We start from the raw sequence: 26,206 nt of genomic DNA, 5'->3' as shown, positions 1-26,206 counted from the left end.
AGGAGCCCTTGAAAGACTAGAAATGATCTTAGCCTGCTGGTTAAAGTTCAACTTGAAAATTTGACCAAAGAAATGCCAATTTTTCCAGACAAAGGCAGAGTGTCTTGTGCACTTCATTACCAAGGAAGGCATTACTCCTGACGATGAGTACATCCTAGTAATATAGAGGTGGCCCTACCTACATGGAGAGTGAATTGCACAGGTTCTTTGGTCTAGCTTTTTACTCTGTAGTTTGTGCACTCTACACCACACTTCATGATTTGCTGAAGAGATCAAAGAATGCTGAAAGAGCTGGTGGGAAAGGATGTACAAGATGTATAGTGCATGGAGCATAACAATGCATCTGTTCCACCAGGCAGAAGCTTGTCTTATTATCTATCCTCAGCTACCCAAATTTCCATTTCTTTTTCATACTGGAAACCAACACCAGTTTCTTTGGTCTAGAGTGTTGCTGTCACAGATTCAAGGGTAGAAACAGTGACTATTGTTTATCGCTTACAGCGGTCAGAATCTCAAGTTGAATAAAAAGAATATGCAAAATTACTTTAGAATGAAACTCATACTTCTGGCTTTGAGGTGGGCTATTTTCCAGAATTCGTGAAACTATGATTGGTGCAGCATTTTAAGTGTTTACAGACAACAATTCACTTGGCTACTTTCAAATATCTACCAAGTTGGGAGCAACAGAGACCCAATGGGCTGCTGAACTCGCATTATTCCAATTCCAGATTCCAGGCAAAAGTAATGCATATGCTGATGCCCTTAATCAGAAGGCTGACCATGGGAGGGAACCCATTCCTACACGGTTGAAAGGTGCTGTGGCTATTGTTGTGTCCATTGCCCAGGTCAAAGGCAGCATTCTAACCCATTCCTTGTGACATTCAGAATAAGAGTCAGTGGAATGTCACCGATACACTTATGAGTGAGATCAAAACCAGGTCAAATGATCTACATCACCCGAGTAGCCAATCAGAAGCAAAACCCATTATGGTCAATGTGAACCATCAAAAGGGGTGGGGGGGGTGGTTGGTAAGACAAAGCAGAAGGGATTAAATCAAAATGCAGATGCCGGTGTTGGGTCTGTCACATTTGGCACAGCTGGTTCTGAATGATTCATGCCCCGTCGGCTTGGAAAAGGACCCTGCTGTTGATTGCCTTTTGTTTCATCAGATTGGAGGATCTTGTGAGGCACTACTGATGGTACTTCGCCAGTGCTTTGAAATGCCTGCAGTTGGTCATCCAAGTCTCTGAAATAAATGGAAGCATGAGAATCCTTGCTGCCTGGTTAAACCCTTGACCTTAGTCTCCAGTTTGGGATCCTGGTCCTCTGATCCTGTTTTCTTCCATTAGCTGAAGGCCGAGCTGGTGCTTTGGAGGTGATGATAAATTATCTCCTCTGAGTGGGTGACAAACCCCTTCCAGAGTCACTGCACTTAATACCTATCAAGAGGCACAACATGTGTGATCTCCATGATACAGAAAATTCAAGAAAGTTTTATGAAACACCACCAATCACTGGCCTTTGTCAACTGTGAAGGCTTATGGAGTATTCCACTCAGGCTTGGCTGCTGTCATAGAAAATTAATCTTGCACTGGAAATATAAGGGCATCCTCCAATCAGCTCCAACATTCTCCCCCCATAAATGTCAACAGCAAAAGACTGGAAAATATAAACATTTACCCCACCTTAGCAACATAGAATCCCTAAAGTACAGAAAGAGGTCATTCAACCTATCAGGTCTGCACCAACCCTCTGAAGTGCACCATATTCAGACCCAGCCCCAATGCTATCCCCACATTTACTATGGCCAATCCACCTAACCTATACATCTTTGAACCATAGGAGGAAACCATGCACCCAACGGAAACCCACATAGACACCAGAGAACGTGCAAACTCCGCAAGGACAGTCACCCAAGATGGAATTGAACTCAGGTCCCTGGTGCTGTGAGGCAGCAGTGCTAATTAGTGAGCCACCGTGTCACCCTAAAGGTCATCTTAATAAAAGCAGATGGTGCAGTTGCTATTAAAAAAACACCAAGCTGTAACACTGTTTATCAGTGTTTATCTTCTATCAATTTATATACATGCAAGAAAATAGCTGTCATATGCCCCTTTGAAATGTCTGCACCTTTCATGATTCCTTTTATGTGTAATGTTCACACTCTCAGTGCTTGAAGTCATTGTTTTACTTTTTTTGTAGTTGACAGATGTACAGTTAATTCTATTATTCTACAGTAAATTACAGCTCTATAGCAACTGCTAATACACAGGTGAGGTGAAATCTCCTTTTTGTGTATTTTGTTGCCAAGGGGACGTGGAACTCTGGTCCCACATGCTCATCAATTGGGCCAAGATGAGGTGTTTATGAGAGCACTTACATGTTGCTGCGATACTCACCTTCTTCATTCAAAAAGACCTTATTAAACCGTAGTCCGCTGGGCTCTTTGCCCACATACTGGTGAACATAATCAGTGTTGAACTCATTAACTGCAATGGCATACTCCAGTGGCTTTATGCAGGATTGTAAACAGAAGGGGATTTTGGTGTCTCCAACAGAGTGTCTGTAGAGAGAGGGATAAACAAAACAGCCATTTTCAGATAACTACATGAAGCAATCGGTTTTATTTTTTACAAACTACAAGCACTATTAAAACTGATTTGGCTTTAATTCTGTTTTTGCCCAGGCTCTAGCGGCAATGGTGACATGTAGTAAAATTCTTTTAGGTCAGACTGTGTGTGGTGAGTCATTTTGTACCACCTAATTGATGAACAATTTAAACAGCTTTATGATACTTCTAGGCACCAGCAGTGCTTCAAGAATAATATATCCTGCATCACCTTCTCAAAGGCAAGAGATGGGTAATAAATGCCAACTTTGCCAGGAATATCCAAGAATAACAAGAAAATTGATTTAAGTAAATACGTCACTAATGGATGCAGCCATGAACAAAGTGGTCATATGTGGCATAGGTAAATTCAATGGACTGTACCATTAACAATTCAGCTGCCCATGTAGTGTTTGTACAGTCCTCAAAAAGGATTCCTGTAAACCATTGTGATGTTATTGAGGTGGTCTGAATAAGGAGACCATCTCTCTGCCTAAATCTCCTTCTCTGAAGACAGGTCTTCATCCTTTTCTCCCATTCCTGAGGGGATACAGCAGGAAAACTTGCTATTTAGAGACAAGATATACCATTTGGAGTGCGAATGACCTCCAGTTTACATGATGGTGCATTTAAAACTTACCTCTGTCCATCTACGGTACAGAGAGACACGCCCCATAGATCCGGGCTGAACTTGGCCAGCTGTGGGATGTAGTCTGCAACCTGTGAATGATACAGCTGCTTTTAAGCCTGGGTATGGGAGACTTTAAACAACAACAGCAACTTATATTTATATAATGCCTTTCAAGGAGAAACAACTCCCAAGGTGCTAAATAGAGCAATATGGAAAACAGATACTGAGGCAAAGTCTAGAGATATTAGAAGATATGAAAGGCTTAGTCAAAGAACTACATTTTAAAGACAGTCTTAAAATGTGGAGAAGGTGTTAGTGTTACTTAGGGAGGGGAGTTCAGAGCTTGGGGTCCACTTGGTTGTAGGTGAAGATGCCATTGGCACAAAGATCATAGAACCATTAGAATGTAATAATAACTTGAAACCAAATCCCCTGTAGGATAATCACCTGACACCAGGGTCAAGTTTGATGCTAATTGATGTTGGCTCTATTGGCATAAATTGTAGTCAAAATCACCTGCTTTCACTCTCCAACAGATTCTGCAATTATCCACAACACACTGTAAATTCCACATTTTCATGCCTTACCTTACCAGAGGTCTTCTTTCTCGCATTCTCATAAAGCCGGTTTATGTGTGAGGAAAATACTTCAAAGTCAGGAATGACAAATTTTTTCCTGAAGGCCTGGGTCAGCAGTACGATGTTACTCCCAAAGACCCTTAACCAGAAAGACAATTGGTGAAAACAATCAGCACAGCTGACCCGTATGGTGAAGAACAAGGGTGCGTTCACATTTCAAATTCAGAGTCAGCACAAAGAAGTAACTATTTCACTCTGGTGCCTAAGGTGGTGTAAAAGCACCTCAAAAATATGATCTCTGTTTTTACTCTCTATATGCTGTCAAACATAAAGCTACATTCTTATTCAAGGATAAAGGTGTAATAGTGAATCATAATTAATTTCAATAGATGTCATTCCACTTTGTACCATCTCCAGCATCCTGAATAAATCCTGAAACACACTGACTTATTTGCTTCAGTTGTCAAAATCATGCTTGTTGAAATCAAAGAACAAGTTGAAACAGTCTTAAACAAAGTAGAACTCCTTACATGTTTTAGCTAATTAATTTAGTGGTTGATTCTGGTAGCTGTAGGTTCAGTGCAATAGTCTAAAGAATCTGGTAAGTCCTGGGTCAGTGTTCCTGTTAACTATTTTGCTAACCATTCCTTTTTCCAACATATCTAGTTTTAAACATCTCTTTTGTGAGCGGATTGAATTGCTTTGTTTCCTGAATAAGACACAAAAGCTGTGATTTCAGATAACTGTATGTCCCTCAGGGTGTACAAGTTCAGTCACTTTGGATATATTCTTAAGATTTTGTTACATGACCTCAAACTAGCCCACCAACCCTACAAAAACAAAATCGCTGGAAAAGCTCAGCAGGTCTGGCAGCATCTGTGAAGGAAATTAATGTTTCGAGTTAATGTTTCGAGTCCGGTGACCCTCAGAACACCAATCCTACACACTGCTGCCATTGGTCCATCTTTCAAATGCACAGTTTTTTCCAAGCTAATTGGAAAGGGAAGAGAATTGTATTAATCTTGACTGTTCATGAAACAGCCTTTCCCTTTGCCACGTTGTATATTTTCATAAGTAAATGAAATGGTTCAAAGAATAAAAAAAATGCTTTATTAAAACAAATTCCGCTAATTTTCCTCCTGGGTTGCACACAGCATAGAGTATTAGACTCATAATAGCACAAAAGAAGCCCAATTGACCCATCAAATCCTTGCTGTTCCTCTAGAGTAATCCATTCTGTAAGTTTATTTCCCTCAAGTACTCGTTCAATTTCCTTTTCAAATCATACTATCCTCTGCTTCCACTTCCCTGGTGGGGGCCATGTTCCAAGTCATTACAACACAATATATTAAAAAGTTCTTCCTCATGTCTTCCCTTTATATTTAGTTCCAAACATGAAATCTGTGTCCCCTAGTTCTTATACCAATAGGAAGTTTTCTTTTACTTTATCTAAACCTGTCATTATTTTGTACACCTCCATTAGATGCCCCTTCAACCTTCTTTGCTACAAGCAAGCAGTATCCAGAAAATTAATCTTCAATTCCAGAAGATGTTGGGGCAATTTGGAGAATGTTGGAAATCTGCCATTCGTCGTCAACCATCAACACTTTTTAAGGGCATGTGTATTGCCCAAATATTTTAAATATCTTCTTAGGTTTTGCTGCAAGGCAAAGAATTTGTGCTGACCTCCAGAATAAATTGCTTCATTAAAAATGACTAGTTATGTTTAAAAAGGCTAAAGTCATGGATATGCTCAATTACAAAATAATGCGGAGTGAAGTATGTCCATAAATGAAATTCTGAGCCGTTCTTCATTGCTGGTTATTTGCTGCTATAAGGATCTGGCTGACCTTCAGAACAGGGTTTGATTCCAATTATGACATATAGTGAGAAGAGTAAATATAAACTCAGCCCTTGAAATATCAGCACAGTGTGACAGGCTGGTTTATATCCTTTCTAGCAACAGCATGTCCAGGGCACTACAGGGTCAGTACTGTCATTCGAGGGATATCCTACATGTGCTCACTTAAATACCTTGCAGCTCACACATTTGACAGGACTTTGTGTTTGAGGCTAGCATAAGCTCCCTCAGATAAGTACCTGATCACAGAGACACCCAAGCACCAGAAATACCAGTTCTGAGGAAAGGTCACCAGACCCAAAATGTTAACTCTGTTTTCTCCTCCACAGATGCTGCCAGACCTGCTGAGCTTTTCCAGCAACTTTGTTTTTGTTCCTGATTTACAGCATCGCAGTTCTTTTGATTTTTATCAGAAATACATGTCCTTGCATTCAACTGAATGGTTTAATGTCCCTCACATCACAAGCTCCTCAGTTTTATGATGAGAAAGATAGAGGGGAAAAGGAACTAAAGGAAAACAAAAATCACACCAAGCATGATATACAAATAAAGCTTACAATTAGGGCAGTTTTATTCATCCCAAATACCACATCAAAACAAGATTGCGTGCCCTTCCAAAAAGAAATCTAGCATTGACAATAGAATTACATCCCAGGATTCAAACATGGAGTTGTGGGACAAATGAGCATGGATTTAGGAGGTGTCAAGGATTGAGAGGAGGAGTTTGGAAAGCTGAGGTATTTAAGAGAGTAACTTTTGAGAAAGGGGCTGATAATGATGGATTTGAAATGAGAGAAGTACAATACCTAAAGAGAGGGAACTGTTTACAATATCTGCTAGCAAGGGTGCCAGGAAGGTAAGTTGGGTAGTCAACATTTAGTGGGAATAAGATCAATAGAGCAGCAGGTGCATCCAATGTGTATCTTATCCAGATTGGAGACAAGATGAGGCTCCAGAAGGCTACCTTGGAAAAGACAAGATAGAACATGTTTCTATGACAAAATGTTTAAATGGCTTATTTAAAATGTGCATTTAATAACACTGTCCGCCATCTTGAAGGAGCTGTATGAAGCTGTGCCACTAGTTCCATGGGTAAGATGTGCCTTTCAGATCTCTCCCAAGTGACCGTTTTGCATATATCTGGCAAAACAGTGAGTTTCAGCATTTCCTAGCGTAGGAAGATCATATACAATGCACACACATACACCTTCTTATTGAGTGCATGAGACAATGATCAGAAGCACAATCGCCTACTTCATCCCCCTGCAGGAGGTTGAAACTGAAATCCACTAAGACCCTTCTAGTCTTTGGAGTGTGTTTGACAGCTCCCTCAGCATATTTAAATATTGAGGGTACAGAAAATAAAACAGGTGGCCAGCCTACCACCTTCCTGACCACTCCTAAGCTGCCCCCATATGATGGGAGGGTTGTTGTCAGGTAGGCTGCCCACCTTGGGCCTGCTGGCCCTTAAGCTGCCAATAAATGGCCACTTAAGGACCTCAAACCACCTTCACTACAATAATACATACTGCTGGGGAAGGCAAAAGGAAGATAGCCAGCCCATACCTTTCACAGCTTGGGCAAGAAAATGGAAGGGGATGGGTTCCTCCTTTCGGGGGAATGTGCTCCCACTTTGTACTTCAAACCCTTACCTTTAAGTCCAGGAGACAACTTTGCAAACTTTGGAATGCCTTTAGTCCCCACTGTGGCTGCTACTCGATTCTGGTGTTACAGGGGCTACACAGTAGCAGAGCAATCAGATTGGCTGGCATTTCCTGTCTCTTTTGATTCCATTATACATTGTGTGGCAATAAAGTGCCAAGATGTTTCAGGAGCACATTGACATTTACTTTGAAAATATTTCACTGCCCTGCCCTATGGGCCAAAGGGAGAGTCAAAATTTCTGGTGTGGAATCCTGTCAGAAGCCATTGATCCCTTTAAGCAAGCCAATTCCTGCGAGTGAATGGATTACAGATGCAGGGGCTTCTAATTTCCTCTGGATTCAACCTAAAAGATTGAGGAAGGAATGTAGATGTTGGGCAAAACCGTCTTGCTAAATTCTGCCCAAGCTTTGCAGCCAAAAATCAAATGGAAAGGAGACATATTTCACCCACCCCATCCCACATTCTGCTTTTACTGGAATAATGTACCCATCGTATTAGCATTCCATTTTCTCCTGACTCAAGTCAGGCTTCTGTTGAGGTGACCTGTAACACAGTATTGGTATGAGAGTCTTGTGACCTGTTACAATATTTAATGCACAGTAATTGTATCTGCAGTCCTTAAATGAGATGCAGACCAGCTCACATTAGTGCCCTACCCATGGACTGGTAAACCCCAAAACTCCACTCCATCCTTTATGACATTTTGCAGCTATTGGTTGGCTCTTACTTACAATTTCTAAAAAAGTGTCAACACCTAAAACTACTAAGCCATTCAGTTCCCAAATAGCTTCTGTCTGTTTTCACTGGAGTTAGCTATGCTTTCACAGGTAACATTTTTTTTCCTCTGAAAGGTACTCATTCCTAAACTTTTATTTTCAATCTTTCCTTCATTACTAAAGAAAGTGGCCCGGGGTAGTTAAGGTTCAAATTTTAAAAAGCTCAAATTATTGAATTTATATTTTTCCCTGAGTTCTTGGTGAGATTGAGAATACAGTCTCAGGTTATCTGGGACTTATCAGGACACATTAGTCTCTTAGGAAAGAAAGAGGAATAATGTGTCCTTGGAAATAATTAATGGGACAGGCTACTCATAGAGGCCACCAGAACAAATTTTTGATTGTTAGTCGATGCAGACCTATCTCAAGGCTAACTCAGGTACATGGCCAGACTTGGTCATGATTATGACATTTGAAGAATTGGAGTTCTTTCAGCGTTAGCAGCTATTTTGAAATCCACCCATTGTGTAATCAACCTGCTCCAAGGGTCCAGAACCTATGACCTCCCAACTCAGCTACAACCAAAGGAGGAATGAATGTTAGGAAAGGAGGGGAGCTCTGTTTTCAAATTGAGTGAATAGCTTAGTAATTATAACAAGTAATGAATGAGTACTTTCTGAAGAGATGTCTGTCCAGAGTGATTCCACTTGAGGAACTCTGTACTGTTTGATGCAGAAGATCCATGCAGTATTTTAGCCGGGGGTCAGATGTCAGCAGTCCTGTTGATTTCAGTGCCTGTAAATGAAGAACAGGCAAAAATGAGATGAGATGAGATGAGATTTGAATCAAATGACATGAATTGCAATGAGTTATCTGGAAATGGAATAAATTGCAACATATATTAAGCATTTGCAGTCATATCTTTTGAAATTAGCATGATTTCTTCAATACATGAAACATCCAATTTGACAGAAATTAAACAAGAGCAGTAACATTTTATTTCACTTTAGTTTTTGTAATTTTTTTCCAGAAAAGTTCCCATTTATTTCCTCTCATCAATTTTCTTTCCGCCTGTTCTCTTCTCTCCTGAAGGCGCTGACTCCTTGCTGGGTAAGATTCCACTGGGAACGATTCCACTGGGAATATCATCCCAAGTATTCATCCTTCAGCACAAGAGTCTGGATATTTGAATAATGATAGTCTATTCAACAATGCTGGATATCACAGCCATCTAATTCTTTTCTGATTTCCATACGTGTGCACTTCAAGCAGAAGTTATTGGCTAGTCATCAGGTGCAGGCATCCTGGCTCATTGTTCACCTTCTCCCAGGAAATTGCTGTGCTCCTTCTGCCTCTTCAGCTGAGACCAGTCAGCTTAGCACATTTACTTGTAGTAATATTTTGTTGCTTGTAATAAATATGCATTTGCATAGATTATGGAATAAACTGAGTAAGTAACAAATACCTGGGTACAATAGTAGTGTCCCGACCTCTGAGCCAGGAGGCCTGCATTCAAGTCCCACCTGCCCAAGAGGTATGTCATAATGTTTCTGAATAGGTTGATTAAAATGTATCTAGAAACAAATACTGGTGCTACACAGCACCCATCAAACTGTAGTGTGAAGGAACAATCACATTAAATTTAAAGACTTGTATCATTCTTAGATAGATAGAGAGACAGTAAGTCTGCTCCTTTAATGCCCAAGTCAATGACCCCATGCCCTGTTGTAGTATTAATACATTCAGACCAGCTCAAATCATTTGTTTGGACTGAATTGATATGAGTAGTAAGGTTGCTACAATTACTTTTCAAAATATCTAAATGAAAGCAAAACAAAAATCAGAATTCCCGGTTCTGATCACTATCCACTGGCTCCTATGGATTTATAGGCGTTAGATGTGAGTATGCCATGATGACCATGCATAAAGCGTGGTCACTTGGGTCAGGTTGTGTGTGTGACTGGCACCAGTAGATCAAGCAGGTCCACTTCTTGACACTGTTTGACTTCTATCTGACAGAGTCCTATTCATGTGAAGAAGATTTTTTCCAAGCATGGAATATAATGTGGGAAAATGTGAGGTTGTCTACTTTGAAAGGAAGAATAGAAAACCAATATTATTTAAAATGGAGGGAGAGAGAGAGAGAGAGAGAGAGAGAGAGAGAGAGAGAGAGAGAGAGAGAGAGAGAGAGAGAGAGAGAGAGAGAGAGAGAGAGAGAGAGAGAGAGAGAGAGACTGCAGATCCCTCTGTACATCAGAATTCTAAGTGTTCTTGTACATGAATCACAAAAAGTTAGTACATGGGAATAGCAACTAATTAGGAATGCAAATAGAATGTTGACCTTGATAACAAAGTGTGGAGCTGGATGAACACAGCAGGCCAAGCAGCATCTCAGGAGCACAAAAGCTGACGTTTCGGGCCTAGACCCTTCATCAGAGAGCCTTTGTTGGTGTTGACCTTTATTACTGGAGAAAATAAAGGGACGTAAAAGAAGGGAAGTCTTGGTATAACTTTACAGGGCAATGGTGAGACCGCACCTGGGATATTGTGTACAGTTTTGATCTCGTCATTTGAGAGGAGACACACTTGAAGAAGGCATTTGGTAAACTTGCCTTTATCGGTCAGTGCATTGAGTATCGGAGTTGGGAGGTCATGTTGAGGCTGTACGGGACGTTGGTTCAGCCACTTTTGGAATATTGCATGCAATTCTAGTGAGCGAATGACGTGACACCAGAGCGGGTTCAGAAAAGAACGTTGTCAGGGTCGGAGGGGAGGGTGTGAGCCACAGGGAGAGGCTGAATAGGCTGGGGATATTTTCACTGGAGCGCCTGAGGGGTACTTTACAGAGATCCATAAAATCATGGATAAGGTAAACAGGCAAGGTCTTTTCCCCAGGGTAGGGGAGTCCAAACCTAGAGGGCATAGGTTTAAGATGAGAAGGGAAAGATATAAAAACAGACCTAACAGGCAACTTTTTCATGCAAAGAGTGGCACAAAGAGTGGCACATGTATGGAATGAGCAACCAGAGGGAGTGGAGGAGGCTGGTACAATTACAAACATTTAAAAGGCATCCGAGTGGGTATATGAACAGGAAAGGTTTAGCAGGACTAGATTTATAGAAAATATCTGGTCAGCATGGACAAGTTGGACCCAAAGGGTCTGTTTCTGTGCTGTGTATCTCTATGACTCCACAATTTGGAGGTCATTCAGAAAATGTTCACTGGGCTGATCTGTGGAATGAAAGGGTTTGTCTGAAGAGGAAAGATCAGCCAGGTTGGGCCTGTGTCCATTGGAGTTTGGAAGAATGAGAGGTGATCTAATTGAAACATACAAGATTGCGTGGAAGCTTTGACGCTGTGGATGCTGGATGCTGAGAGAATGTTTCCCCTATTGAGGGGGGCTACAGTCAGAGGTCATGGTTTTGTAACAAAGGATCTCAGTTACAAGATGGTGAGGAGGAATTTATTCTGAGTTGTTAGTCTTTGGACTTCTGTCCCACAGAGAACTGTGGAATGTGGGTCATTCCCCACATCCTAGCCCCCCAATAACCACATGGAGTGGACATAACAGTCCTGTTATTATGAATTTAAGCCCAGGCTAAAAACAGAAGTGCATGCAATCCTTTTTGAAAAACAAGAACAGCTTAACGTATCCACACTATTGAATGCTAATTGTTTGCATTATTTTAAGTGTTTGCTCAGTGTTGGTTTTCAGCTACGTTCCTGCTCTGTACACTATCTGGTGTTTAAATAATTTAGTCCAAACAAAGAGCCCATCTGCTACTCTGGAGGATTCAGATAGCTTTTTCTCCCCACCAAGCAACCACATCTATCCGAACCTTTTACACTGCAAATCTGACAACACCCAGCAGCCTTTTCACATTTAATGAAGTGTTCCAATATTCAGGCAGATTGCTGTTGATGAGAAGTTCAGCATTAAATGGAGAAGGAACAGATTTACAAAAGGGTTAATGGTCAAGACATTAACTTTCAGGAAGTTTTGATTATATGGATCCAAGATTATGGGAGATATAATCTTGCAGGAGTTGAGCCTCCAGGAGACGATGAAAAAGGGAGATAACCAGAGGAAAACAAAGCAGAGCAGCATTTAATTCAAATGTAGTTTATTTGCCAAACACACTCCATTCCCTGATTGAAGAGGAGGCCTCCAAGTGCTTCTAATGTACTTGGTAAAACAAAATACATCTTTAGAGAGCACCTTCCCTTCCAGTGAACATCAATCTGCAGATCCACTGTGTCATGTCCAGCTGGTGATTTAACTTGAGGGTCAAGTTTGAGAAGGGCAGGGGGGAACCTTCATGGTGCTCCTTGGCTGGTATGGGAATTGGGCCCACACTGTATTGCAAACCAGCTATTCAGCCAACTGAGCTAACCAACCTCCATTGCAGGGATGGGGCAGTTAAGCTGATGGCAAGTCTAGATTCCGATTTTCATAATTTCACTGCCATTTATTCCATTAATATCCAATCAATTACCACTGAGAAGATGGACCGACCACGAACTCTAGGTCTGCTATTCGCTGCTGCAAATTTTGGCCCTTTAGCACATTGTACATGAGACTCTTCCGATAGGCCTTACTCCTTGTCCACAGGGCTCTTTATTCCACACCTTCTGCTGCCACCAGTCCCTGAAGAGTATCTCAGTGCACTGGACATATTGAAAACTAACTCAATCCACCTGTTGTTTGCCACAGCTGTTGGAGCACCTGGTATTGCAAGGCAGTAGCGATCAGATTATACAATAGATTTTGGTAACCAGTACCCAGACAGGCTGTCAATCAAACAGATTTCAAAATGAGAGAAACATTGAATATGTGATCTTGATGTTTGAGAAGAGTGTCATAGATTGCAAATAGCGCTTGGGATAAAGGTTTACCATGAGATACAAGAGCTTTTCATTAAAAAAGTGGCTGTCCAAAAAAAATACCTGAGATCTGCATAAGCATGGTCTGATATTTTACAACTAAAGCTGTGCAGCAAAGGTCAGACATAAGCGGCGTAACAAAGGACAATAAATGTGGCTTTGAGTGAGAAGGCGAGGCAGCTTAGCCCCTTTGCTGTGCGTTTGCTTACACTGATAAACTTGGGGATCGGAATCTGCTCATGTCCCTCGGTGATTGTGTAGAAAAGCATGTCCTCCAGTCCTGGCATCAGGCCCGGTTTGTGCTTCCTCCTGGGGACAGACAAGCGCAGTAAGCGGGACGATAGATCACATTTCAACAGAGACTGATTAGAAGCTGACCTGATTGGGCAGTCAACTGGATCTGTCCAACAGCAACCTGTAGAAGCATTGTTTTGTCTGCAAACCATATTACTGGCCATCAACCCAGACTACTGGTCAGTAAAGAAAGGTTGATCGTATTGTGCTGACGGTTTCATTTCCTTTACAGAGCACCCTGGCATTCAATTTGATCTTAGATAGGTGAATAATTGGATTAAAATAGTGTACAAAGGAACTTTATTTTACATGTTCACCATTCAGGTTAAGATGAACAACAGGAAGTAACATTTAAAGTAGCACAAAGATTTCATGATGCTTCATTGAAGAGGATCCTGAGCACTTTTGGAAGAGTTAAAAAAAAGAGATGGTTGAGACAGTAGCTTTGAAGGAGATTTTTGAAGGTTCAAGCAGGTAACAAGAGCTTGCATTTATTCCCTAAGGATTGCCAAAGTGCTTCACATCTAATTACTGGTTTAAGTGCAGTTACTGATGTGAATTAGGCAAGCACAATGCTTAATTTGCAGACAGCAAGATTTCACAAACAAGTGAGAGGAATGATCAGTTAATGCATTGTTGATGATATTTGAAGGATGAATCGTGGCCAGGACACTGATGCATGCCTTTGAAAAGTGCCAAGAATCTTTTACACTTACTGGAGCCACCGACTATTGCCTTGATTGAAATTTTTGCTCAAAAAAGGTGAATAAGCAATGATTAGTTTTAGGAGAATTTTCCAGAATGTAGGGCCAGAACAGTTGAAGTTAGAGGGTAGGGAGGTCAGTGCACAGGAGGGCAGAATCAAGAGAGAATATATGAACGTACAGCTGGAGAAGGCAACTGAGGTAGAATGAGGTGAGGTCGTGGGGAAATTGTGAACAAACCATTTTACAGGGGACATGGAATCAATAGAGGTCAACAAGGATGGAATAAAAAAGGACAACAAGATACTTAGGCAGCAAAGTTTGAAAAGTTACAGCATCACAATTGTTACAGTAGAGGGCAATTTACCACATTGTGCCTGCACCAGCTCTCTGAACAAGCAATTCCCTTAGTGCCATTCTCCCACTTTCTCTGCATAATCCTGCACTATTTTTGAGATAATCATTTAATTCCCTTTTCAAAGATTCAGTTGAACTTGCTTCCACCACACTGAGTGCATTCCAGACCTTAAGCACTTTTGCTTCTTTCACCAATGACTTGAATCCATGCTCCCTCATTTTTAATCCTCACAAGTGGGAACAGATTCTCCATATTTTCTCTCATGATTGAATATCTTTGATATTGCAATGATATCTCCCCTTCACTACCAATAGCACTCTTGTCTTTTGCTTTGGGCACCCTCACCATCTTCCATTCGCTCCTTCTCCCCCTTTGTCAACATAAATATCTCCATTTTCCTACCCTGTTCAGTTCTGAAGAGGAGTCATGGGACTCAAAACATTAACTCTGCTTCCCTACAGATACTGCCAGACCCACTGCATTTTCCACCACTTTATGTTGAAATAAAACAACCTCCTTGGTCTTGTACTCTATGCCCCATTAATAAAACCTAGTATAGTATATGCTTTATTAATCATGCTCTCAACTGGTCGTGCAATCTTAACCAAGGTTCTTCTGCTTCTGCACTCGAAACAAAATTGTCTCCTTCATGTTGTCAGTCCATGTTCTTCCTACCAAAAATGAATTACTTCACATTTCTCCACTTTGAACTTCATTTGCCACATGTCTACTCACTGCACCAACTTGTCTATATCCTTTTGAAGTTCTACATTATTTTCTTCAAAGTTCATGATGCTTCCAGATTTTGTATCATCTGATAATTTAGAAATTGTGCCTTGTACGTCAAGGTCTAGGCTACTAATATATAACAGGAGGAGAAGTGAGGATCCTTACACAGACCACTTGGAACCTTCTCCCAGCCTGAAAAACATTCATTAACCACTACCCTATTTCTCGTCACTCGGCCAGTTTCATATCCATATTGCTGCTGTCCTTTTCATGAGGTATAAACTTTGCTCACAAGGCTGTGTGGCACCATATCAAACTAACTTTGGAAGTCCATGTATCTCAAATTGACTGCTTTGCCTTCAAACTTTCATTACCTCTTTAAAAACTCCAAGTTAAACATGATTTTCCCTTAGGAAATTCATGCTAGCTTTTAAATTAATTGATAGTCACATGGACAAGTGTGTTTTGTTCTGAATTATTGATTCTAAAGATGTCTCAGCCAAAGTTAAACTGACTGGTCTGTAGTTCCTTGGCTTATCCTTATTTTTTTTGAAAAAGGGTGCAACCTTTGCAATTCTTCAGTTGTCTGCTATGAGCCACAAGTCTAAGGAAGACTGAAAAATTATGGCCAGTGTTTTTGCAATTTCCACCCTCGCTTCTGCCTGTCCTTGGATGCATCGCATCCAGTCCAAGTATCTTATCCACCACACACACACTATATCCAGTTAGAAGAGTGTAGAATATAGAACAAGGTCACTGGCAAGGTGACCATTAGAGAAAGTAATTACAGAGGTTATGTACAGTGGAAAGTTTTCAGCAGTTAGTGGATGATATTGAGGAGGAGAAGCTAGACGGTCCTGCTAAGAGATGAGATAAATATATAGAAGTTTTAAACTAATGCATACAGTCAGAACTGGAGTTGAGGTGGTGAGCATGGTATGTATTCGCACAGAAAAGAAAGTGGTGAGAAGCAGCCTGCAGGTTCATTTGTCAAGAGGGATTGGGAGACAGACAGACATGTGATTTGATACAGGATCATTCAGAGGCAACATACTTGAAGATCAAGAAAAGGTCACCCTGTCCTTTCAACCAAGAACACTAGCAGAATGGTGAGTTAAAATTGTTCATGAGTAAATATATATTCTAAGTCCTCAAGATGTCATCTATGAAGGAGTAATAGATATAGATAATATACAGGATCATACCATAACAGTACCATATGTGAATTTTTGCTTATAAAGGGGTATTCATTGTGGAAAGGGTTATGACCATGGCAGAAAGATGATGGGTGAGAAGTAGCCTGAGGAAGCAACCTCAGATCAATTAGTTCGAGCTACCTTCACACCTTTTAACAAGGGAAAATCTTGCTTCGATACAACGCCTAACAACTCAGAAGCAAAGTATTTCACATATAATACATGACTACATCGTAACTGATTTCATAGATAACCACGGAAGTCATTTTGCACACAGTACAGTCCCACAAGCAAGACTTGTTGGCCGTTGGAAGAATGTTGGCTAAGATGCTGGGTGACACTCAAAGGACATTCTTTTCTTGTTGTAACTCTTTCATGGGATCATTAGCACTCACCTGAGCCAGTAAAACAGGCATCTGAAGGAAATCTCCAGCATTGTGGTTCAAGTCCAAGATGTAGGCTTGAATCCAATCTTTTGGCTCAAGGTGAGAGAGTGCTGACCACTGAATCACAGTTGACACTGCTAAAGTCAATTAATATTTGCATATTGGTAAAATTAGAAAAGACAGGTTTGACAAGTGCTCAAAATAGCTTGCAAGAACTATTAAACCCCAGAAAGAACTCAATGAAGAACTCCTTTCCAAGTCTGTTTACAGCTGAAATGTTGTTTTAGGAACATAGGAACAGGAGTAAGCCGAGCAGTCTCGCGAGCTGGTTATGCGATTGATCTATAGTTTAACTCCATATGCTTGCCTTTGGTCCATACCTCTTAATACCTTTGCTGAACAAAAATTTATCTATCCCATATTTAAAAACTAGCTACTGATATAGCATCAACTTCAATTTGTGAAAGAAAGTTCCAAAGCTCTTGTGTAAATCATGTGCTGGTAAGTAGAGTGATTTGGTGCAATTTTTTTTGTTTCATTTATCTAGTATTTGATATTATAGTAGGACTAAGCTAAGCTTAAGAGAAAAAAGTGGCAGGAGATCCCAGACCTGTGTTATGCTCCTCTTGCTCAATGTGGGAGCTCAGGGATGTGGCTGATGCCCCTGACTCCTACACGTGCAGGAAGTGTCTAGCTGCAGCTCTCGTTAGACCACATGACAGCTCTGGAGCTGCAGATGAACACACTGGAGTATCCACAATGCTGAGGAAGTCATGAATAGCATGTTCAGCAAATTGGCCACACCACAGATTAGGATTGCTGAGGGAGAAAGGGAATGGGTGACCAAACAGAAAGAAAGCAGGAAGGAAGTGCAGATGTCCCCTGCGGTCATCTCCCTCCAAAACAGGATCTGAGAGAGATAATGGGAACTGCAGATGCTGGAGAATCCAAGATAACAAAATGTGAAGCTGGATGAACACTGCAGGCCAAGCAGCATCTCAGGAGCACAAAACCTCTCCGATGAAGGGTCTAGGCCCGAAACATCAGCTTCTGTGATCCTGAGATGCTGCTTGGCCTGCAGTGTTCATCCAGCTTCACATTTTGTTATCTTACACCATTTTGGATACTGTTGGGGGGGGATGGCTCACCAGGGGAAGGCAGCAGTAGCCAGGTTCATGGCACTGTGGCTGGCTCTGCTGTACAGAAGAGTGCAGGTGATAAAAAAACAAAAAGAGTGGAAGGGCTATAGTCATAAGGGATTTGATTGTATGGGAGTAGATGGGCTGTTGTGGTTGAAAGCAAGACTCCCAAATCGGATGTTGCCTCCCAGTTGCATGGGTCAGGGATGTCCTGGATTGACTGCAGGACATTCTGAAGCGGGAGGGTGAACAGCCAGCTGTCGTGATGCATACAGGCACCAATGATATTGGGGATGAGGTCCTACAAGCAGAATTGAGAGAGAGAGTCAGGAGCCAAGTTAAAAAGTAGGACCTCAGAGGTAGTAATCTCAGGATTGCTACCAGTGGCACGTGTTAGTCAGAGTAGAAATGAAAGAATAGGCAGGATAAGTGAGTGGCTTGAGAGATGGTGCAGGAGGAAGGGGTTCAGATTTTTGAGACATTGGGACTGGTTCTGGGGGTGGGGGGGAAAACTATTACAAATTGGACAGTCTACATCTGGGCAGGACTGGAACCAATGTCCTTGGGGGTGCTTTTGCCAACACTATTGGCGAGGGTTTAAACTAAACTAGTGTGGCGGGCGGGCGGGGGGGGAGAAATGGGAACCAAATGGGAGGAGGCGAGTGGACAATAAAAAAAGGAGGTAGTAACTAAAGCCTGTAAAAAAGGAACTAGATAATGGAGTCAGTGTGACTGAGGTGAAGAGTAGGCAGGGAGCAGATGATGAACGCAGATGGACAGGTGGTCTGAGGTGCATTTGTTTAAAAGCAAGAAGTGTAGTAGATAAGGCAGATGAATTTAGGGCTTGGATTAGTACCTGGGAGTATGATGTTGTTGCTATTAGAGACTTGGTTGAGGGAAAGGCAAGATTGGCAACTATATTGAGGGTGCATACATGAGGATCAATGGTCGGCACAACATTGTGGGCTGAAGGGCCTGTTCTGTGCTGTACTGTTCTATGTTCTATGTTCTATATATCCTGGGATATAGATGCTTCAGGCAGGATAGAGAGGGAGGTAAAAGGGGTGGAGGAGTTGCATTACTGGTCAAAGATGATATCACAGCTGTGCTGAAGGAGGGCACTAAAGGAGGACTTGAGCAGTGAAGCAATATGGGCACAGCTCAGAAATAGGAAGGGTGCAGTAACAGTGTTGAGACTATACTACAGGCCTCCTAACAGCGAGTATGAGATAGAGATACAAATATGTAAACAGATTATGGAAAGATGTAGGAGCAACAGGGTGGTGGTGATGGGAGTTTAATTTTCCCCAACATTGACTGGGATTCACTTAGTGTTTGGGGTTTAGGTGGAGCAGAATTTGTAAGGAGCATCCAGGAGGGTTTTCTAGAGCAGTATGTAAGTAGTTCAACTCAGGAAGTGTCCATACTGGACCTGGTGTTGGGGAATGAGCCCAGCCAGGTGGTTGAAGCTTCAGTACGAAATAATTTAGGAATAGTGATCACAATTCTGTAAGTTTTAGAATACTGATGGACAAAGAGGAGAGTGGTTCTAAAGGAAGAGTGTTGAATTGGGGAAAGGCCAACTATAGCAAAATTTGGCAGGAGCTGGGGAATGTGGATTGGGAGCAGCTGTTTGAGGATAAATCCATATTTGATATGTGGGAGGCTTTAAAAGAGAGGTTGATTAGAGCACAGGATAGACATGGCTCTGAAAATGAGGGATAGAAAGAGCAAGATTAGGGAACCATGAATTATAGGTGAAATTGAGAGACTAGCAAAGAGAAGAAAGGAAGCATACATAAGATCTAGGTGACTGAAAACAGATGAAGCTTTGGAAGAATCAGGAAAGTAGGACCAATCTGAAACAAGGAATTAAGAAGGCGAAAAGAGCAAGAGGGTAACTAGAGAAAGGGTTGGCCCACTCAAGGACAAAGGAGGGAAGTTATGCGAGGAGTCAGAGAAACATGAGTGAGATTCTTAATGAGTACTTTGCATAGTTATTCACTGAGGAGAGGGACATACAGATGTTGAGGTTAAGGATAGATGTTTGATTACCCTCGGTCAAGTCGGCATAAGGAGGGGAAGTGTCGGGTATTTTAAAAGGCATGGGGGTAGACAAGTCCCCAGGTCACTGAAGGAAGCAAGAGGGGAATAGCGAAATAGCTGGGGCCTTAACAGATATCTTTGCAGCATCCTTAAGCACGGGCGAGGTCCTGGAGGACTGCTAAAGTTGTCTCCTTGTTTAAGAAGGGTAGGGAGGATAATCCAGGTAATTATAGACCAGTGAGCCTGACCAGTGGTGGGGAAGCTGCTGGAGAAGATACTGAGGGATAGGATCTATTCCCATTTGGAAGAAAGTGGGCTTATTAGCGATAGGCAGCATGGTTTTGTGCAGGGAAGGTCGTGTCTTACTAACTTGATAGAATTCTTTGAGGAAGTGACCAAGTTGATAGATGAGGGAAGGGCTGAGGATGTCATATACACAGACTTCTGTAAGGCATTTGATAAGGTTCCCCATGGCAGGCTGATGGAGAAATTGAAGTTGCATGGGGTCCAGGGTTTACTAGGTAGATGGATAGAGAACTGGCTGGGCAACAGGAGACAGAGTTTAGTGGAAGGAGTTTCTCAAAAAGGGAGAACTGTGACCACTGGTGTTCCACAGGGATCTGTGTTGGGACCACTGTTGTTTGTGACATACATAAGTGATCTGGAGGAAAGTATAGATGGTCTGACTAGCAAGTTTGCAGATGACACCAAGATTGGTGGAGTAGCAGATAGTGAAAGAGACTGTCGAAGAATGCAGCAGAATAGTGCGATTGGGCAGATGGAGTCAATCTAGGCAAGTGAGGTAGCAAGGTGTAGAGCTGGATGAAAACACCAGGTCAACTAGCAGAGGTGCAGGAAAGTTTACATTGTGGGCCTAGACCCTTCTTGAAATGTGAGGTGATGCATTTTGGAAAATCCAATTCAAGAGCGAACTATACGGTAAATGGAAGCACCCTGGGGAAAACTGATGCAGAGCAATCTGGGTGTTCAAGTCCATTGTACCCCGAAGGTGACAACGCAAATTGATAGAGTGGTCAAGGCGGCATATGGCATGCTTTCATTCATCACACGGGGTGTTGAGTACAAGAGTTGTCAGATCATGTTACCAAAGTCCTATACAAGTGTTCGACCACATTTGGAATACTGCATTCAGTTCTGATCACCACATTACCAAAAGGATGTGGATGCTTTGGAGATGGTGCAGAGGAGGTTCACCAGAATGTTGCCTGGTATGGAAGGCACTAGCAATGAAGAGAGGTTGAGTAGATTAGGATTATTTACATTAGAAAGACAGAGGTTGGGGGGTTGGGGGAAACTTGATTGAGGTCTTACAAAAATCATGAGATGTATAGACAGGGTGGATAGCAAGAAGCTTTTCCCCAGAGTGGGTGCCAGGTGGAAAGTTTAAAGGGAGATATGCGTGGAACGTTCTCTACACAGAGGGTGGTGGGTGCCTGGAACGTGTTGCCAGTGGAGATGGTAGACGCAGACACGTTAGCATCTTTTAACATGTATCTAGACAGATAGATGAATGGGCAGGGAGCAGAGGGATACAGATCCTTGGAAAACAGGCAACAGGTTTAGATAGAGAATCTGGATCAGTGCAGGCTTGGAGGGCTTAAGGGCCTGCTCCTGCACTGCAATTTTTTGTTCTTTGTTCTCTACCTACCACCCCTTGTGTGGAAATGCTTCTTATTTAAATAGAAATATTTAAAATCATGAGAGTTTTGACAGACAAGTGGGTTGGTAATTAGAAGTTGTAGATTTAAAATCAGCTGCATAAAAAAGAACAGAAATTTCTTCACAAAAAGGAATTTTAAGATCTGGAGCACTACCTGAAAGGGTGGTAAAAAAAATCAGGTATCATTGGAACTTTAAAGAAGAATGGAGAAGTACTTGAAGGAGGTTGATTTAGAAAGTTCTAGAGAAGAAGAACTCGCTAGGACTAAATTCGAAGAGCCAGCACATGTGTGATGGGTTAAGTGGCCTCTTTGCAGGAAGATTCTTTGAATCACAATGACATGAGACTGTACCTCCTGGGACATTCCCAATTTTGGTAGCAGCCTCAGTGTATTGGGACCATTACATTCGGAAAAATTGCATTTAAGTCAATACGTCTTTGTTATCATTTTAAATTTGATTCCAGTGTCAGTGACCGTTTGTACATCAGCTGAGTAGGTGGAAACCTGCCTCAGGTCTTTGCTATTGCTGCTAGGAGACAAGAACTACCCAGGGATATTGCAGCATCAGAACAGGAAGGCTGACGTTTCAGGCCTAGACCTTTCTTCTGAAATCTGAATTCAGATTTCTGATGAAGGGCCTAGGCCCAAAATGTCAGCCTTCCCACTCCTCTGATGCTGCTTGGCCTGCTGTGTTCATCCAGCTGCACACCTTGTTATCTCATTCTCCAGCATCTGCAGTTCCTACTGTCTCTACCTAGGGATCAACTCTGGTTTACACCATTTGTTCCCTTGAACACCTGAAGTGCAAGTCCTTCAGCATGTCTCAGAGTAGAGGAAACGTGCTTGCTATGGCATAGTGCATTGTGTTGACGCTACAATATATAGTACCATTCTACCAAACAATTTCAGGTACAGTGATAGATTGTACCAGAGGAATATGACATCTATCAGAGGGTGGTGGGGTAGCCAGCTAAGGGGTTTACAATATTATTACATCATAGAAAACTGAATTTAGATTTTGTCATCTGTGTTGGCTGCACAAGTGCAGGGGATGGGCAGGGGGTCATGCAGTGGCACAAACTGTAGGTACACTGTTTATCTGTGCATAAATCTTTCCTCTGGCCATATTGTGCGCTAGAGCATCAGCACAGATTTCATCTTGTCTTGATGCCATGGATGTATTTGCATGTATTTTGAGTATTAAGGGCAATTATTCAGCTTTTGCAACAGGACTGCATTTTCCCCTCTCAGAGGGGATTTTAAGTGAACTTCTTGTGTAACCTGGGTCCTGTTTACATATCAGTTGTAGTGTTGTGCTTTTATTGGAGACTTCTTGTTTCAATGTACTATTTGTTTCAATGTACTATTTTCTGAATATGACTAAATTTTTTTGGGTATTATATTTTACAGTTACAAGTTTGGGCTTCAGCATCCTAAATACATAATGCGCACTAAATCACTGGAAAGTGATCTGCAAGTTACATATGTACAGGGTTATGGCAGAGCAGATGCAGGTGATAAGGCACCAAAAAAGTTGGTTTGATATCAGCTTTCAGAAAAAGTCAAGCCGGAGTGCAGAGGCAGGTAACAACTGAACTCAAAGCATACCCTGGGAGTTGGTTTGGATGTGCCCCAAATGCAGTATTTTAGGATTGAAGTGGAAATAGCAAGAGACATGAAGCACAATCAATAGTCAGCTAAGCTGCTTATCATAATGGCACCAACTGTATCTGTGGTCCATGCCATGTTTCCTCATGAAACAAGTGGAACTTCATCCACATGCCCTGGGGTCGCAAGGAGCCACTTGAATTTTGCCTCCAACTACAAGGACATACATCTGCAGCCAACAGGCAATTAATGTACAGTGTTGATGGCAAATCAAGGTGATCATTATCCTCAAATATTTGCATCCAGGAGAGCACTATCATATCAGCTACTATGCCAGTCACATGTAGTCATCAGGTGACTGATGACCAGCCCACAGATCTATTTTCCCCACTGAGTAGCAATAGGACCATGACCCAGTTGCCTAAGGCAAAGATTAATTAGTTACAATCCTAGTTATCAAACTAGACAAGTGAGGTTGGAATTCTACAAGTTAGAGAAGCATAGATTAAGGGGTGTATCTCAATGTTCAAGTGAGAACAGCACCTCAAAATACTGGTGGTGTTTTCACAAGATCCTCCAAATCCAGTGGCAAGAATGGTGGTCCAACAGCATCCTCTCCCAGACCAACATGTCCAGCATCGAGATGCTGATCACTCAAGACAAGCTCTGCTGGGTAGGACAAGTTGCTTGTATATTTAATATTAGACTCTGGAATCCCTACCCCAGTTAAAGTGCAGAAAAATTGCGTCGGAGTAGAAAATCAGCTATGGTCTTATTGAATGGCAGAGCCAAATGTCTTCCTCCTGCTCCCATTTGTTATGTCCTTATGTAGCATATGCTTGACTCAGACTTCGAGTAGGACAGTGGAAATTTAGAAATGTCCTCAAAGCCTCCCTGAAGAGGCCAAACATTTCCCACTGGCTCATGAAAGATCCTAGTTTAAGACCAACCAAAAATGGAGAAGACTCATTTAGGAAGATATTGATACCATCAAGAGACTTTGATGGAAACATCAGAGGAGCACCTAAACCTGCAAAGAATCCACCTTTAATCACAACCTGTTCACATGTGGCAGAGCCTGCCACACATGTACTGGACTCAGCCATCTCAGAATCTATTGAACCAGAGTGAAAACAAGTCTTCCTTAATTCAGAGTGACTGTCTAAAAAGATTATGATACAGTAGATTGCAGTCCAGTTAACTGTTTGTTTCAAATAAATAGGCTAGGGAGGTTGCAGGGAAGAGGTGGCAGTTATATCATTTTAAGCTTATAAGCCCAGAACCAGGTCAGTTAGTGGTCAGGTGGTGATTCTTGGCCCAGAGAATAGTAGCCCTGTGGAACAGGCTAGCATCTGGTTTAGAAATAAATCTTCCCAATTTTTGTCTATTTCTTCTATCTATTTCCCCTTTATTTTTGACAGGAGATTACATTGATCTGTGTGGAGGGAGTGTACTGTGATGCAAATGGCATCCAGGTGTTTTGGCCAGGCAGAATACGCTCGAGGGCCTTTACCTGTATTGCGAAGTGGAGTTGGGTTGTGGGAATATTGCCTTCAGGCAACCGTATCCAGCATTTGTGATTAACGCTGCACCCGCGAAGTGTGACAAGTCTGACTTTCTCAAACACCACTTTTTGACCAAAGACTCGCATATTTGTTTTATTCCTTCATCGAGTGGGTCAATACTCATTCCTAATCGCCCTGGAGAAGGTGAGCTGCCTTCTTGAACTACTGCCCTCTATCACATCATTGTAAATTCAAACGCTTATAACCTGTAGGTTAATTGACGCGAAAAATTGCTCAAAGGGCTAATTATTTTTAAGCGCTTATTTTTGAGCAGGACTTTTTTCCCGTCCCGTGTGCTGTTATGAATGTATTTTGAATAAAGAGAGATATTACAACACAGGAGCACTTGTTGGTACATTCTTTCTAACCAAGGGTGAACGATTCCATACAGCGGTACCTAGAATTCTGAGAGTATCGCTTCGCTAAACTTACCGCAACACAGCAAAAAAAGTTAGCGTGAACCATAAATTTTTACTCAATTCCCTTATGTGCTTCGGGTAGCGTTAGAAGAGGTGCCGTTTACAGTCAAGTCCACTCAGATGGTCAAGACCGTGACAACCCAGTCTTATCTAGTTGTATTTAATCCACGACGTCAGCTTTAGAGTTCAGCGAATCTTCGAAATAAAAGTAGGTGAAAGAAGTAAAAAGAGACAGATTCGACCTGTCAGTGTGAACAAAAATTAAGGCTGGGGAATCTAGCGTCAAATTAATGTTAATCTGCCTCTTTCTCTTCACATATGCTGACAGATCTGCGACGTCGCTGTCAACTAAGCTAGAGTTCGGGATCTGTGGCGGGTGTGTGTTTTACTCACGGTTCTTTCGGAGGGTCTCCATTCTCATTCTTTTTCAGCGGGGATTTGGAAGCTGTCAGGAGGGGATTTCTGTCAGCGCCGCTCGTCGCTCGCCCCCTGGGGGAATGTTGCCATTTCCACCACCGATTGACAAAGCCGTTGGGTTTCCCCAAAACATTTTCGACTCTGAAGTGACAGGCACCGGCTGTGAAGCAAGGCAGGAATTTTAAACGATGCATTCTTGACAACGCTTAGCGCATTTCCCTCTTCGGTAATATATTGGAGGGAAAAGATCTGTCTCGTCAACTCTTCCTTTCTTCGGCCCTTACACCAACTCCGTTTCTCCCCCCTCCGCCTCAGATTGTCAATCAAATTCCCTCCGCACTTTCATCTAACGATGCTTGCACCGCGTGTGCCACAAACTTTACGAGTGGAGGTGGGACGAAAATGACAGGACGCCCGCCCAAACAGAAGCTTGCTCCCTGTGGGGGCGGTGCCCGAGCTCTGCCTGGACATCGCTGACGTCAGACAGATTTGCCACTGGGCTGCCGACGGCGGTCATGGCGTGGTCACCGGAAGGATAGAGTTGCCCTAGAGAAGGGTCAGAGGAGATTCGTGAGAACGTACCAGAATTGGCAGCTTAGATTAGATTCCCTACAGTGTGGAAACAGGCCCTTCGGCCCAACAAGTCCACACTGCCCCTTGGAGCATCCCACCCAGACCCATCCCTCTATAGCCCACACACCCCTGAACACTACGGGGAA

At 42.2% G+C, this 26,206-nt stretch overlaps 1 protein-coding gene across 3 annotated transcripts in view; it reads right to left on the bottom strand.

Annotated features, from left to right (window-relative positions):
- LOC125448251 (glutaminase kidney isoform, mitochondrial-like) overlaps positions 1-25,912 on the bottom strand; it is a 57,381-nt gene extending 31,469 nt beyond the window's left edge. For 2 of the 3 annotated variants that reach the window (XM_048523402.1, XM_048523403.1), the window contains exons 1-6: positions 25,464-25,912; positions 13,154-13,253; positions 8,734-8,855; positions 3,828-3,957; positions 3,250-3,329; positions 2,401-2,564 (exon numbers count right to left, since the gene is read on the bottom strand). In XM_048523402.1, the coding sequence (XP_048379359.1) occupies positions 2,401-2,564; positions 3,250-3,329; positions 3,828-3,957; positions 8,734-8,855; positions 13,154-13,253; positions 25,464-25,681 (814 nt within the window). In that variant the 5' untranslated portion in view covers positions 25,682-25,912. The remainder of the gene's footprint in view (positions 1-2,400; positions 2,565-3,249; positions 3,330-3,827; positions 3,958-8,733; positions 8,856-13,153; positions 13,254-25,463) is intronic. The other variant, XM_048523404.1, reaches the window with a different exon arrangement.
- Between the last annotated feature and the right edge of the window lie 294 nt (positions 25,913-26,206).

The sequence above is a fragment of the Stegostoma tigrinum genome, chromosome X (genome assembly GCF_030684315.1).
Source record: "Stegostoma tigrinum isolate sSteTig4 chromosome X, sSteTig4.hap1, whole genome shotgun sequence".
In the NCBI taxonomy this organism is placed as follows: Eukaryota; Metazoa; Chordata; class Chondrichthyes; order Orectolobiformes; family Stegostomatidae; genus Stegostoma; species Stegostoma tigrinum.
This window is presented reverse-complemented; position numbering and strand designations above follow the sequence as displayed.